This window comes from Crocodylus siamensis, chromosome 1, assembly GCF_052110815.1.
Source record: "Crocodylus siamensis isolate JL-2025a chromosome 1, ASM5211081v1, whole genome shotgun sequence".
Taxonomy (NCBI): Eukaryota; Metazoa; Chordata; order Crocodylia; family Crocodylidae; genus Crocodylus; species Crocodylus siamensis.
Genome location: NC_143395.1, coordinates 160,533,471 through 160,549,292, shown reverse-complemented (window position 1 = coordinate 160,549,292; position 15,822 = coordinate 160,533,471). Strand labels below are relative to the sequence as shown.

At 42.3% G+C, this 15,822-nt stretch overlaps 1 protein-coding gene across 1 annotated transcript in view; it reads right to left on the bottom strand.

The window, feature by feature from the left end:
- PLB1 (phospholipase B1) overlaps nt 1–15,822 on the bottom strand; it is an 88,829-nt gene that overhangs the window by 27,388 nt on the left and 45,619 nt on the right. The window contains exons 23-31 of the mRNA XM_090031520.1: nt 11,977–12,028; nt 11,753–11,833; nt 10,877–10,942; nt 10,444–10,544; nt 7,659–7,740; nt 7,097–7,201; nt 5,938–6,033; nt 4,674–4,745; nt 1,545–1,601 (exon numbers count right to left, since the gene is read on the bottom strand). Of these exons, the coding sequence (XP_089887646.1) occupies nt 1,545–1,601; nt 4,674–4,745; nt 5,938–6,033; nt 7,097–7,201; nt 7,659–7,740; nt 10,444–10,544; nt 10,877–10,942; nt 11,753–11,833; nt 11,977–12,028 (712 nt within the window). The remainder of the gene's footprint in view (nt 1–1,544; nt 1,602–4,673; nt 4,746–5,937; nt 6,034–7,096; nt 7,202–7,658; nt 7,741–10,443; nt 10,545–10,876; nt 10,943–11,752; nt 11,834–11,976; nt 12,029–15,822) is intronic.

Sequence of the window (15,822 nt, the reverse complement as noted above, 5' to 3'; positions counted from 1 at the left end):
TATGAGAAACCCAGTTTTGAGAGGCTGCTCTGCCTGCCTGAGCATTTCTTCAGATGAAAAATGCTGCTGCTCCAGATCAGCTAGATCACAGCCTTTCCCTTGATTTCCCTATATCCCAGGCCAGTGACCTACTGCTCCATGAAACCATTCAGAGTGGGGTATTTTCATTGCACTGTGATCAAATTTTGAAACCCTGAAAGTTACTGTGAAACAGAACTGTCATCCTCCAGTCAGGTCTAACCTTTAAACCTTACCACATCTGCAAGACCTACCATTAGGTGTTATCCTTATTTTGCAGATTAGAAAACTGTCAGTTGCAAAGTGTGTCTGTTTAGCAACAGAAGCAAGCAGGAAGCAAGCCTGGGAATACCCACATTACCGTCCTGTGCTACCCACGCCACCTCCCTGGGACAGCAACCAGATCTGCTGAGAAGGCAGTGAGGCAGGAAATTGTTTTAGCAGGTAATTTCTAAAAGATCAAGGCTTTCCACATTTTGACTATACAAAGACCATATTAATCCATAAGAATATGAGGCCCTGCCTGATTAGCAGAAAAATCAAGTCCATTGTAGCTAACTTTATATTTAACATAGCACTGCAGATCATAAGTGCTACAATCAATTAGAAGCTATTATGAGAAAGGGCAGCTACATTCATTTTCTGGAGTGAAAGGAGAAAAGGCAGTTTCCACTCTTTTGTCTGCTTCTACCACCTCTTATTTTTCTCCCAGGCCACTGGATCTGGTCAACAATCTTTAAAAATGTAAGCAACATGAGCAAGAAAACTAACAACCCAACTACCTATTTGGCTCTCCGCAGTAAAGTCATACTTAGGAGCAACAGTCAAGGAAGGTGAATGGCTGTTTCCCTTTCAATTTCCACCTGAAACAGTTCTAGGAAATAGCCCTTGCCACTCTTTGCAACCTACAAAGAATGGAGGGATTTTCACTATTGCATGTGGAAATGAGGTCCTCAAATGTGCACCACAGAGCGCTGGTCAGCAAGCAGGGACTTCATTAAAAGGACTCCACCAGCCAATCAGAACGTAGCTTTAGGTGATCACCTTTCCCCAGCTGTGCTCATATCAGCTGAACTGCATGACACTGGGAAGCTGGTGCACCTTCAGGACGCTTAGCAAGAGATGGTTATCACATCCTTTATTTCGGTTCCTTCTCTGCCTGAAATCAATTCTCCAAAAGTTGTTTTATCTCCTCTAATCTAACGGAAAGTGAAAGCCTTCCCTTAAGAGCTATTGGTACTTCATCTGGAACACAAGGCAAGTTACAATATTCAGCATATTTTCTGATAGTATCCCCACTTCACTGAAACATTAACACTAACTGATAAAACTGTTTACAAGAACCCTTTTAAAATGAAAAATTGAAATTCCTGGTCACGGAAGGGAAATGTAGCTGTGGATTCAAAGACTCAGAATAAGCTTCCTTGTCTATAAATTCACAGTGATGTGAAAATGTGCCCACTAGAGAGGAGCAATGTTGCGTCTTATGTACATATATAATATACAGCAAGCAATACAGCAGTTACCTGAATTGACCCGTTACTGGAGTTTTTGTTCCTGTATGTTCCCAGGAAGGGCTTGTGCTGATGAATGAAGAGAGAGAGAGAAATGTAAGACCAGGCCACAAACAAATGGCAAAGCAAAAGGCCAAGTGATGTCAGGATTTATGACGCTGAAACATAATGCAAGTAGAAATGGCTTAAGCCATAAAATGTGGATCTGGACGTTGAAGCCACCCCCGCATCCTCAGCATTCAAATATAGGGTTCTGGTTTAGACATTGGAAAGATAAGAACCTATGAGAAATTCAGATCCGAGTTAGAATTTTAACTCTTACCCTTCCCCAGCCCTGTCCAAAATATATTTAGGGGTTTTTGGATCCACGATGCTTTGAAGAGCCTTGTTGCTGTAGGGGATGGGAAGTCTACATGGTTCTGCTGCCTCAGTAGTGAGGAGTGAAAGTTTAAGCCCTGGCAACCATGACAGCCTTTTCCCACAAGGGCTGTACAAACACAGTGGTAATCTTTGTCCTTAGCTCCACATATAACATGGACACATGGGGACACCGAGATCATGCAAATCAGAGATCCTATCAGGATGCTTGCTGCTCCCTAAAGAGACCAGCACATGAACCCAGCCCTAAATGCAGCAGGTTAAAGAGACCTTCCTCTTGCAAAGCAAAGCAGAGTTATTCCAAACTGTTTAAATCAGAAAGCATGTGCATAATTTGATTTAAAAATTCCCTTGTCCCCTCTTCAGGCATTAATTGGAGATGTTTATTTGTCTTTGAATTGGCCCATTGCGCTTATAAACTGTTTGCTTTGGACTTTAGGGCCCCTACAGCCTACTTCAAAAATTACATGCACACATGCATGGTATGTTTGGAATTGTGTCAAGTTAGAGAAACAAAGGGACAGAACAGATGGAGTGCGTGGACATCTGAAACTGAAGACATTTTATGTAATAACAGATACACTAAACAACAGATGGAATTTCCTAGAAACAGTCTTCCATTTTACTTAGGTACTTAGCTGAAAGCCTTCAAATCAAAGCTTTCTAAGTAAGAAAAATGCTGCTGTAAGCATCTACTAGGACTTCTTCGAAGTGTTTTACACTTGCCATGTTCTAACCTCATTTCTGGAAGTAACGAGTATACATTCCTTACAGTGGACACGCCTACATGAGATGCTTACTGCACAGTAGCCTAACAACACTGTGCAGTAGTGTGGCGGTTAAAAATTGTGCTAACAGCCTACTGTGCAGTGTTATTAGGCTAATGCACAGTAAGCATCACAAAAAACTCCACCGGCGCTACTGAGCAGTAACTCTAGTTACTGCACATCTAGTTAGTACTTTATTGAGCAAGAACTAAATTAAATATGCAGTATCCAAGGTGCATTAACAAACATGTAGATATGCCCAGTGAGTACCGAGCATTTCACATCCTTCCTCCAAAAGTAATGTCTTCTAACCAGGGTATGTGCAGGGAAAGTACAAATCATGTTTGGTCTGAACAGGAATATTTTTTAAGAGAATCCATTAATGGGCAGGCTGAAGAAGTAGTAATTTAAGTGAACTGGAGAACCAGAGAAAGGTGCTGATTAACAGTCCAAGTGACTAAAATCCTGCATATTTCTAGAATAGGGTCCAGAATAGACTGCAATAGTGCAAGCTTTCCCTCATTCACATGGATCAATTCTGATGCAAGGAGACCATCTTCCAGGATGAGACTGGAGCTCAGGTCTCCACAGGCTGCTGGGTCCTTGGTCTCTCTGCTGAGATCACCAAGAGAAGTGCCAATCAAATCAGAACCGTCTGTGATAACATTTCTGTGTTCTGGATGCCCGACTTCCAAGAACTATCCTGAAACTTTATAAGCTTGTCCTGTGAAGAACATATAGTTTCTGAGAAGTTTTGGAGCTGAGGTTATGACAGATACAGGGATAACGAATCCAGTGTTCATTTTTACTGTGTTGCATGATAATAGAGCAGTTGGACCAGTAAAATTAATACCAGGTAAACATGGAACATGTCACACAGCCCAGTAAGTTTGTGGAACCCATTGCTTTAGGAGACTGTCAAGACAAAAACACCACAGAGCTGGTTTAAAAAAAAGGAATAGATAAATTTTGACCACAAGTATTTGTAGCAATACATGCCAAATTGCAGACATAATTAGCTCTCATGCTGCAGGATAAGCTCCTCATTTCTACAGGTACACAAAGAATCTTCCTTCTCGTCCCCTCATTGCATTCAGCCAACTTCTGAGGCAACACTTATTGGTCATGCCAAAGCCTGGAATACAGGACCAGATGGACTGATAGTCTGATCTGCTGTGGCTGTTCTTATGATGTTCCAAACCATGAGTTGCACTTGTAATCTTTTCACAGAGGTGTTAACATTATCTGGTAGCTGGATGCTCAAATGCATATCACGAAGGCAGGGGATGCACATAGACCATGATGCTGGGCACATTAGAAAATTTAGAGATGGATAATTTTTGTGCAGGAACAAGGTAGAAAAGAGTAGGACCTCCCTCACTGACATGTAGCAACTTGTACAGCATTGGCTCACCAACAAAAAGAAGTTAGAGGTTACAAACAGTGAAACAACGGCTGTGGTGGTATAAGGAAATGCACATGTTGGAGCTTTACGTAGCCTTCAGCCTCTATAGATCCAGAGGAGGTAGGGAAATAAAATTAATTGTGTGGCATATATACCCCCTCTTTAACAGCAGTCACTAAAGGCCACATTTTTAAAGGTATTTGATGCTTAAAGATACAGACAGTTGCCTAGTGGGTTTTTTAGGAGTGCCCAGTTGTCTAATAGCTATCAATTTTACTGGGAAAACCCATTCTGAACTCTATGACAAATGCCACTAGACATCTATTTATTTCTTCAGGTGTCAAAGTACTTCTAAAAGCCTGAGCAAACCTGTTAAAATACAAAAGTTAATCATATTGTCATTTGGTTTTTGTTTGGTAGTGTAAGGCCCAGAAGCACTGAAGTAGTTCTGATGAAAGACTGTTCACACGTAGTTTAAACAGAGAAGTAGAATTTTAACAGACTTGTTTTAGGAAGAGCCAGTCCTTTCCAAGGAAAGAGCAAAAGCTGGGCTACCCCAACACCCTGCTTCTATAATGGTGCTGTACTTACTGCAGTTGGACAGCTCAGGGCAATATTAGCTGTAAAGTCAATGGATTCCGTTTTCTCTCCTATAGGCTGAAGCTTGTGGGGAAGGAAAAAAAGCTTCAATCAATTTATTTTACACTTGTGTTCTCTCACTTCATATTTCTAGTGCAGTTTTAATTCCAAGAACCCAAAGATGCTTTACCGAGCGGTGATAAACTTCCTCCTGTGCCTATAGATCTTAATTTGTTAACAGTTGAAATGTAACCTTTTCTCAGACAGAACTTGATGACTGTGTAACTGAGCAGAATGACAATAGACAGCAGTTTCAAATGGGAACTGAAGACACATACTACATTTAGTTCAAACTGCCAGATTTAGGAAGGCAGAAGTAGCTGTAAAGGAAATTGGCCAAAATATCAGGGCTTAAACATCTTCCTTTTCCAAAAAAAGTTTGTGCGGCTGTTAATGAGGACTTGAATTTTTCTGCCTCAGTGGAAAAATGATGTGTCTAACAAAGGAACTACTTACACAAGACCTCTAAGGAAAACTAATCCAAATTAACTAAAGGTGTGAAATTCAAGTGGATTAATTAAACCACATTAATTCTGAAGTGAATCCAAATAAAAGCCACTTTAATTCAGAATAAGAGAGCTTCCAAGAGGTGGACTAATGTGTTTTATCTAATCTACCTTAAATGTACCTCTTTAGTTAATTTAGATTAATTTTTTGAGCGTCCCCGTGTAGACAAGCCTACTGCTGATGTGTTACACCACTAGGGCTCAATCTCCAAACTCCTATTTCACCACCTAGTCAATAACGGACTTGCATCAACACTGACTGGCAGTGAAACTTTCTTGGTCCCATCAGCTGTGGCCTGAGCTGTCTAGTCTCCCAAGTACAAGGATACCCAGACAAGTGGCTCTTCAACTTGTTACCTGAGGCTGTCTGTGGTGAAGTCATTTGTTTGTAAATATAAACATAAATTTAGTTAGCACTGGAGAGGCTTATCACTTTGAAAACACATTCCCCTGATGGACCATGCAAATTTTAACTAAGGCACTGCAGTTTTTTCTTTTGAACTGAAGTATTTTTGCCACAATTCAGCTAGAGATCTGTATAATGCAGCTTGTTGGTTACAAGCGATTGCCAGCATAGTTCTGAGCCAGTCAGGAGTGGCCACTACTACCCCATTTTAACAAATATTACACAAAGGAAATGTTGCAAAGGTGTTTTGAGCCATGCTGGCTGATGAACATTTTAAATTGTGTACAAATGTATGCCATCCTACCATGGTGTTCCAGAGTACCCGGGAGAGCTGAGAGTGGGATTTCTGATTCAGATGGAAGCAGTCAGGTGCAAAGTAGGAGAGATCTGGACGGCCATCCTAAGGGTGAGAGTGTGAAGGACAGTTGAGGGCAAGAGAATCCTTAACACTTTGTTAGTATACTTTGATAACTTTAGAACAGAGGCTGTACATTATTTGCCCTTCCATACACAAGGCCAGTTGGTTGTCTAGGGGGAAGAAATGAGGTACTACTCAGCAGGCTAACCAAGTACTATAATGAGCCAACTCCTAAATAAAATTATGGATGTGTAACAAGCAGATCTACACCAGGGAGGAACTAAAAATGGGATCACTGAATTCTGTAGTTTGTGTGTCCAGTACTTCCACTCAGAGATGCAAATCTCAGAGATCTGAGAATCAAACTCTGGACTCTCCTTCTTAATGAATTATCACCAGCACTACTGATCTGCAAATCACATTGCACATTTCAATGTGCTTACATGGATGATAGCTGTTGTTGGAATTGCATCACTAATAAGTCCATTAGTGATGCAAATGAAGGAACAAAATCTAGTTCCTGCTCTTGTAGCTGCATTAGGACTGCAAGACTAACAGGCTAAAAAAAAAAAAGAACAGAAAGAAGTTTTTGTCACTAAAATGAACAGATATGATAGTCAGTTTTCAGAGCAGAATTGTACTTTCAGAGCAGTACCTGAAGTAATTTGGGTTTGAAAGTTTTAAAAGCTAGGCTTGCTTGTGGGATATTTAGGTTAGGAAAGGCTGGATTATGCATAAACCAAGGCCAACAGCTTTCAGTCCAGAGCTGAACTTCCTTAAAGTTTGAATGTTTTGACCCAGAGGTTTGGGGTGGCTGGTTAGTGGGGTGGGAGGCCTACTGCTGAATTGGTACCCATTTCTGATCTTCTTCAAAGTCTGTAACTAGGATTTTGGGTCAGACTAAAGTATTGACCATTAAACCATTGACCACTAAAAATCATACAAGTGCTGTTAATAATATACCAAAATCAACAATATCTGTATTCAGGAACAGTATGAGTTCAAGAGTGCATAGCAGACCCTGATGCTTTACTTTTTATTATCCTAGATGGATTATATGCCATGCACTCACCCACCCCATGTAGAGAGTGACCTTAGACCATACCTGAAGAAGAGGAATCTTGGTATTTCGAAAGAAAGGCTGCACCACCACTGTGAAATTCTCATGGGTATCATACCTGCCAGACTCTGTTAACACCTGAACACTTTCCTACAAGTGAGGAAAAGAACCATCATCAACCATTGAAACTTTTGGTCATCCTTAATTAGTATTTCAGGGTACATGTGTATCAAGAGCAGATGGGGCCTTCCATCCTTAAGCTGAGAAAGTCAGGGAGTGATGGTATCAGAAGAAAAAACTGTAAAGCCTCTTTTTTGCCTGACCAGCTAATAAGGTTAGAGTATAATGGGGCAAACTGATTCTGAGGGAGTTCTCTGAGGGCTTGCTCCTGGTTTTGATATTCAAAATAACAATGCAACCAAAGCAGTCATGTCTGGAGCAACAGCAATGGATCTTTTTAGGGAGCGGGAAAGGGAGAGGGAGAGGAAGATGTAGGATAGAGTGAGTTATGGATTATAATTAAAAAAAACCCTGACATATCACTGGACAACCCAATCTCCTACCTCAGCAGTAGGCAATGTGAATGCACTGATTCCCATAAAGATACCTTGTAGGCTCTTGTAGCTTCTGTCACCATCACCAGCTGCTGTGAGCCTTCCTTCACTGGGAGAACACAGCCACACAGATAGCTGAAAAAGAGGTTAAAGGGGTGGGAGATATATGCAGGATCAGATAGAAGACTGTGAAGGCAATCATCTATTATTCCCTATCTGTGAGAATGCCTGAAGGCCTCTGCCTTCTTTCACAATTTTAAGTATCAGTTTTATTATCTGTCCTTTGCCTTACGGATAGGTCAAAATCTCTTATCAGCTTGGCTACTTCTTGAAGCATATCAAGGCAACATGCACTACTCTGCCGTTATGTCCAATGACTCAGGTACCTAAAAGACTATTCAGTTGTACTGCACACATGTTGCATTTCAAGGAGGTCTGCTTTGAAATTTACTAGGCCACAGGTAAGTGACAACAAAATATACCCTCCTACCCAACAAGACTCAATGTGCTGTCACAAGATGGAATTTGCCTCTGTGCAAAGGGTCAATGCAGAGACGGTGGATCACCTCAGTCCCGCTTAAGCCTTAGGAGAATATAGAAATCGGAGCCTAATGATTAGGCCTTTTAACATTTAGCCCTCTTGCAGCTACAGGATGAAGTCAGAGCGGTAACAGAAGCCCAACTTTGCTACACTAACCACTGCCTAGAAATCACACCTGTTTGTTACCCCAGCCCAAAAATGGACTGCTCTGCCGGCCCCATCTGAGCCCAGACAACCAGCCGCCTGCTTCCCTAACTGGAGCCTGAGGAGCCTAATGTTCCATTACCCCACTCCTAACCTAGAAAATCCTACCACATCATAAACCTGGCCTGGGGAGGCTTAGCAGTCCCCAGGATAACCCTAACACCAAGAGGCAGAATTTCCACTGATGCATCTCTGGGCTGGGTCACCCAACTCCTGCTTATCTTAACAGTACAACAGGAAACCTAAGTTTCATTTGTTACCCTAACCCTTAATCCCCGCACCCTAAAAATCTCAACCTTAGCTTGATGGAGTTGAATCTAGCCAAGTCCAGTGAGCCCCCTTAGGCCCAACCCCAACTGTGAGGCTTCAGTTAGTTGAATCCTAATCTAGCAGTCCTTGCTTGTCCCTAAAATAATTCTGTCTGGCAGGCCTTATCAGTCCCAACCCTGGCTTTGAATGCTCTACCAGTCCTTACCTTAACCCTCACGCAGAGAATCAAACCATCTGTGAGCCTAACTCTAACCTATCGGTCCTACCTTCACAGATAAGCTTGACTAAGAAGGCTCCCAAAGGTTCTCAGAGAACAATACTATACCCATCTGTAACCAGGCTGAGTGAAGTCTGCCTTTCCCAGGCCCAAAATGGATGAGCCAGGCACAGCCATACACTATGCCTCAAATAGCCCATAGCCCTATAACCTTAGCCTGGGGAAGCATAACATCCCAAACCTTAATCCTAGATAGGGAGTCCTGCTCATCCTAATCCTAATCTTAGCTAAGTGATGTCTGTCCACATTAACACTAACCCTAACTCGCCTCAGTAGTCACCACGGCCTGGTAGGTTCTGCCAGGCCCAACTCTTATTTAACCAGCAACATCATTCCAAACCAACGATAATCCTAACATGCCTCAATCCTAGCCAAACCCAATTAGTTCTGTCCATCCCTATCCCAAATCTGTTATTTCACATGTGCCATCAGCTTCAATGCTTTCTTTGTTCCAACAATCTCTACCAGCACCAACCATAAGCCTAGCTCAGAGTCCCACTTGACCCAGCCATCACCCTGACCCAGCAACCCCCACCAGCCTTAACCCTGACTCTAGCCAGGAAAGCCTTGTCTGTTCCTATCTCAAGCCTATCCAATGCACCCTCTGTCCCAGTCCTAAGCCAAGCCTGCTGAGCTCCACTTGCTCCAGAAAGCCTGTCCACTCCAAATCTATTGCCAACCCAGGTGCCCCAACTCTATCCCTTTGCCCAACCAGCCCTTCCAGCCATAGCACTAATCCAATGACTCCTGGCACTCCCAACCCTAATAACAGTGACTTCTGCCTATGCTCAACTGAAGCTTTTCCTGCTGAGTCCTGCCAAACCTAATCCTAATCCAAGTCTATTACTAGTGTAAGATTTGGGTCAAGTCTGGGAGTGTTCTCCTGTCTAGAGTAAGGTAAGCAGTAGAATCCACTGCTAAATCCACTAACTAAAGATGTGTATTTAAGGTAGATTAGATAAAACAAAGCAGTCCTCCTCTTGGAATCTCTCTTATTCTGAATTAAAGTGGCTTTTATTCAGTTTGTTTGAATTCACTTCAGAATTACTGTGGTTTAATTAATCCACATGAATTTCATACCTTTAATTAATTTGGATTAGTTTTCCTGAGAGCTCTTGTATAGGTAATCCTTGTATAGGAGCTCTTGTATAGGTAATCATTAGGTACACAAGGATTGGGGTTGTGGTTTAAGATCATATGCTTAACCATGTATAACCAGAGATTTGCAAAGGGACTCCCAGCAATCCCAATCTGGCAAGGGTCAAATCTGTCTTCTGTAACTATAATCCAGGACCAGGTAGCTGCTTGGGGATATATGAAGCAATTGGGACACTTGCTCTTGTAATCCCTTTACTATAGCAAAGCCACCACTAGATAGCCTCATCAGGCAGAAGAGTTCAATGTGAACACTGCACATGGTATCTACTGGGATCTAATCTGGTCAGTGGATACCAGGTTGCCTCTGTGGGGAATTATGGAACAGAAATTGTGCATTATCACTATTAACAGTCAGTGAGGATGCCAGAGGAAGCCAAAACTGCCTTACTCTTTCAGATGTGTGGGGCACTGTCCTTGGCTATCCTGAAACATCTGCCTCAAAGAGATGAGGTCCATTACTTCAACCAGATTCACAAAGGCTCTGGGAATCTGAAAGGAAAGTCAGAGCACAGTTTAGCAGGAGTGGGTCATAAGACAGCAATACATTTATTTAAAGACAAATGTCCCACTGTTCATTCATTTCTTCTTGTTACTGACATAACCATGCATTCCCAATTGCTGTTCCTACTCCTTCCCTCATCTCCTTCGCCTTGACTTTTCCCTCTTTCTGCCATACCTCATTGTTTGAAATTAAAGAAATAATAGGATGTGTTATACAGTAGGAGACATTTGGAACTAGAACTGACGGAGGAGAAAAAATTGCATACCACTGATTTATGCCCTAACACAGGCCAGTGCATTGACAAAATAACACCACTTACCTCTGCATGCAAAATGTCAAGGGCTTCTTGAATGTGCCTAGTGAAATTTACAGCTGAATAGTGATTCTAGGAGACACAGAAGAGAATGGAATTGCCATCAATGGAAGGTCACAAGTGGCGTCAGAAGGAGAGATTCATGCCCTTCCCCTTCCTTCTACCATACTGCTCAGCTGCTTTCAGTGGGATGATCCTGCTCTTTTCCACAGATCAGGTGGTTCCATCACTCCATCTCTACATAAACCACCTTGGAAGGAACTCCATGCAATTGTGCTAAATGGGTTAGCCTGAAAACCCATTTCATTCATGCCTTGTCCTGCTGCTATTAGTTGAAATCATTGTTAGGCAAAAGCGTCCTAGCCATGACCAGCCCCACAGGAGCTTGGCTAGGCCTGTTTAAGAGCACTAAGTTATCATACCACTAGGATTCTACCACTCTGCTGCATACTGGGTGCAGATGAACTTAAGGTGCTCATGGTAGCTAACACAGTAGAGGTGTGTGCATGTAAGAATCAAGAGATTCAGGGTTGGGTTTAAAACTGAAGGCCTCTAACCCCTTCCCCCAAGCTCTCCTCAGAGCAGCTTTCTGAAGGCTTTCCTCCGGTCTGAAGCAGCCTACAATCCTGCTTCTAAGAACCTTCCTGCATCAGGACCTGTGGGGGATGGCAGGTTGAGCTGTATAGGTTTCCTAATGGTGGCTCAAAGCAGTGTACATCTTCACTGGCTGGCAGTTACAGGGCTTCTGTGGCACCTACATGTCACCAGACTACAGAGGAGAGAATCTCTCTCGGAAAGACAGGAGAAGTAGCCTGTCTCATACACGTCCTCTCTGGTTATCCTTTTAAAAATCGATTTTTTTTTTTTTTTTTTTTTACTCACAGGGTCTTTGCAATAGTTGCACAGATCATTGGCTCCAATTAACACAGTGATGATCTTCCAGTCGACATTAAAGTTAATTCTCTGTATAACAAAGAAAAGAGAAGTTCAAGTTGACTACACTCCTGACTGATGTGCACCGTGTGTCCTGGAAGGCACATCTGTTGTGTGAAGTGACATCGTTTAATCTTACAGCATGAAAAGGAACAAAGTCCCAGCCAACTTACTGGATCATTTTTCATTAGTCTCACCAGAGTTCTTGCTTGGCTTGGTAATTCCCTGTGGAAGAGGACAATCCATGAGCAATGGAAATACCATTTTGCAGAACACGAGCATCCATGGAGAGAATGTTTATCCAGCTACCTACATGACTCCCAACCATCTCAAATCCATGCTACTCTTACAAACTCAAAGGCCCTCCTGAATTTGGCAACTCAAAGGGCAAAAGGCTTAGCAAGTTCTGCAGACAACAGCACATGGGAGAACAATGTGGCCAGCAACATGCCTTACTCTCCAGCCTGAATGACCATGTGTCCAGTTACAGCCATGTTCCCTGGGAGCACCAGCAACACAAGTCTGGAACAAGGCTAGAACTCATTTCTCTGAAACCATGGAGAGAGAGAGAGAGACCTTAATCATTTTGCCATTGGACCTCTCACTCTTAGGGTGTAAGACAACACAGCTGTCCCCATTTAATAAGGAAGCCAAGTGACTTATCTAAGTTTGCATGGGGAATCAATGTTATAGACAGGATGGGATCTCAGATCTGTCCCATGACTTAATCCTTCTTTGTTGTATAACTCCTAGAATAGAGGAAAAAATAAATACATAGAATAGCCTTACAGTTTTTAGAATGCCAGATACAGCAAAATCCTTGTTAGCAAACAGCATGATTAGAACTGGGGAATAAATCTATTGAAACTGCAATGAAACTTCAAATCTCAGGCTCTAAATAATCCCTTTAATCAACATTTCTGTGTACACTGAATATTTTCAAACCTGCAGTGACTCTAAGGAAATGTGCCCAGCAAATACTGAAACAAACTGCTTACATTCCCAGGGCTACTGCTCAGAGTTAGCACTTCACTCTCAATTACAGCAAAGAGATTTTTGCAAAGATCTTCAGGCAAATGAAAACTGAAGCTACTTATCAGATCACTCTGACAGTGACTACATAGACCGGCTTGCTCTCTGTATGTCTGACAAACACCATACAATCTTTGCCATGGATTCCAAGTTACTTAGACTAAACTGCTCACCACTGTTCAGCTACTCTGACATTCTCTGGAAAAGATAATTTGAATGGAAAGTTTTGCCCTTCTGGGCAGCTCTCTAGTTTTGGACTGAACTGTATTTCCCTCTGAGTCTTTTTTAGAAAAACAATCACTGACATAATTTCATGGAGTACATCTACTGACATTAATGAGCCCAACATGCTTATGGTTTGTATGGAAACCAAAGCTTTCCTCTCCTGTGCTGTGCTAAATAAGCCACTGAAGGAGGAATTTGCCCTCACCTCCCTATCAGCAAACAGATCAAATATTAACATAAGAATATTCACTTGAGAATTGCCCTGCTCTGCATTTATTTGTGAGGCAAATGTTCTTATAAGCATATAAAGATTTTTCTTATCTGCCCCTGGTTAATCTTGACCAATGCCACAAGCAGCTTATACACCTCTCATTTTTACCCTTGGAACAGACATTAAGTTAGTCCCAGGACAAGTTGTGTGTGCGTTTGTCCTGGAACAGAAGTGTCCTGGGATTGGTGTGTATACACATCACCCTTCCTATCAGGGTGTACCAAGTGGCTAAATGCACTACAGCTCATCTTCGATTGATTAAGTAATGCAATCCTGGGACAACTGTTCAGATGCACTTTTCCAAATGCCTGGGACAAACTGTTAATACTACTGGCCCCATGAAACTTTTTAGGGTTTGTCCTGGGACAATGGATATGGATGTCTAAACAATCCCACTTTGTCCTGGGATAAAATGATTTCTCTCCAGACAAATGCAATGTCTGTTTGTAATCAAAGGGTCAGGATTTTTCTTTGTCTCATTTTGGAAGATGGCACTTCCATTCACCTAGCACCTGCTACTATCAAGCAAGGCATATAGGCTTTAATACTGACTTAGAGAGGAACTACCTATTAAATATCACCTATGCCCCTTTTTGCAACAACCTGGATTTCCTGTAGAGCCTTTCAAGTATTTATCCAACCTGAACCAGCCTAGCTGAAAAGATCAGACCAGATCACAGCTGAAGACAGACTGACTACACACATTTTCTTTTTTTTGTTTCCGAGGCAGATTTAAATTTAAATTCTTCAGAAATGGGCTAGTCGGGTGAGAGACGTAACTCATTACATCAGCTCTTCCCCATCCTTGCCTTGATTCTTCTTAAAGTTTTTACGATACCAACATAAGCTTTTACCACAGAACTATCACCACTGCATGCTGCTATAGTGGTGAAAGTGTAGAAAAAAATATCACAACTTACAGACTTGTTTTATTCAGAGCTAAAGTTACACAGCAGCACACAGACATAATTGCATCATGACAGCTGATGTGACTCCTAAGGGGCAGCTATCAATTTAAAGCACCTAAAAAGGTACATTTGTCCATAGCTTCAGGCATAGGATTTACTGTAGGCGCACATTTATATGTTGTGGGTGACCAGGCATGTCGTTAAAAATGTGCTTACACATTTGTGAGGCTCATGCTTAAAAGCTTTGCCAAATGAAGGACTACAAATTATTTCGACTCCCATATATCCAATGGGTCCTTAAACCCCAAATCCAACATTTCATACATGGTTTGAGAAAACACTGTGAGGACCCATAACTGTATTTAATATCACTAGGTACTCAGCCTTGACCTGAGCAACCAAAATGGAGACATGCCAAATAGCTCAGTTTTAAAAATGTTGGCCTCAGCTTTCACTTACAGACAATCTTTTTATCATCTGGGTAAAAGGAAGAGGGATTTCTTTGCCTCATAAAGAATGAACTCTTGACAGCATTACTGATACAGAGCCAAACATCTGAACTAAGAGAAACAGTTCCTTCCTCCCCATGGTGCCTTGAAATTCAAAAACCACACGGAGATCAGTTTATCATCTCCTCAGATAAGACTATAAATACTCTGTGACAGAAATGAACTTGAGGAAGAGGGTAACAGAGTTCAGGGACATTACCACAGTATCTGCTTAGATGGAAACAAACTCATGGGGCATGTCCATATGACCAGGCAGGTGCACTTTGTGGCACCTCAAAGGCTTTTGAGGTGCTGCAAAACACATGCGGTGCACATTAAAAGGTCCTCTGCTCTGCATATTTGCAGCATGGAGCCAAAATTAGATACTGGGGAATCCCGGTATCTAAAAAAACATGAAAAAAAGAGCCAGGTAGTGCATATGGCTACAACATGAACTGCCCAACCATTTAAAGCAGCCACATCTTCAGCTGCTGGCCAGACTCTGTGCTCCCAGATCACTGGTGCTGCAGCCCCAGGAGGCCCCCCACACTCCAAGAAAAGCTGCTGGAGCCAGCCCAACTGCCGGCCTCAGCCTACCCTACCCCACCTGGGTTTATCTGCCACGCACCAGAGGTGTGCAGGGGTGTTCCCCTGGGACAAGCAGCAGCGGCACAACTATGTTGTTGCTACTATTTGTCCCCAGGGAAACACACATGCCCATGGAGTGCTTTCAATTAGTTTTATTGGTCTTTCCACAAGGAGTTGGCACTGTGTTCTTTCCCACACTACTGAGTAGTCACAAAATAACATTGCTGAGGAAAGCAGAACAGCTCCTTTTCCTTGCGTCTGTCCAAACCAGGTTCTCAGAGATGGTGAGAGAAGACTCTTGGCTTTTGTCATTTGGAAAAAGGCAGGCAGGTTTGCACCTAATGGACCAACTAAACCAGAGAATTATATACTTTACCTTGCCTCCTGCCTGACTTCAGACTACCATGACTAACTACCTCCGTTTTGTCATCTGGATAACTGTCTAGTAGGGTTTACGCTGACACCCATCAGCTCAGTTCAGATGGGCTACCAAATAGCAATCTAAGA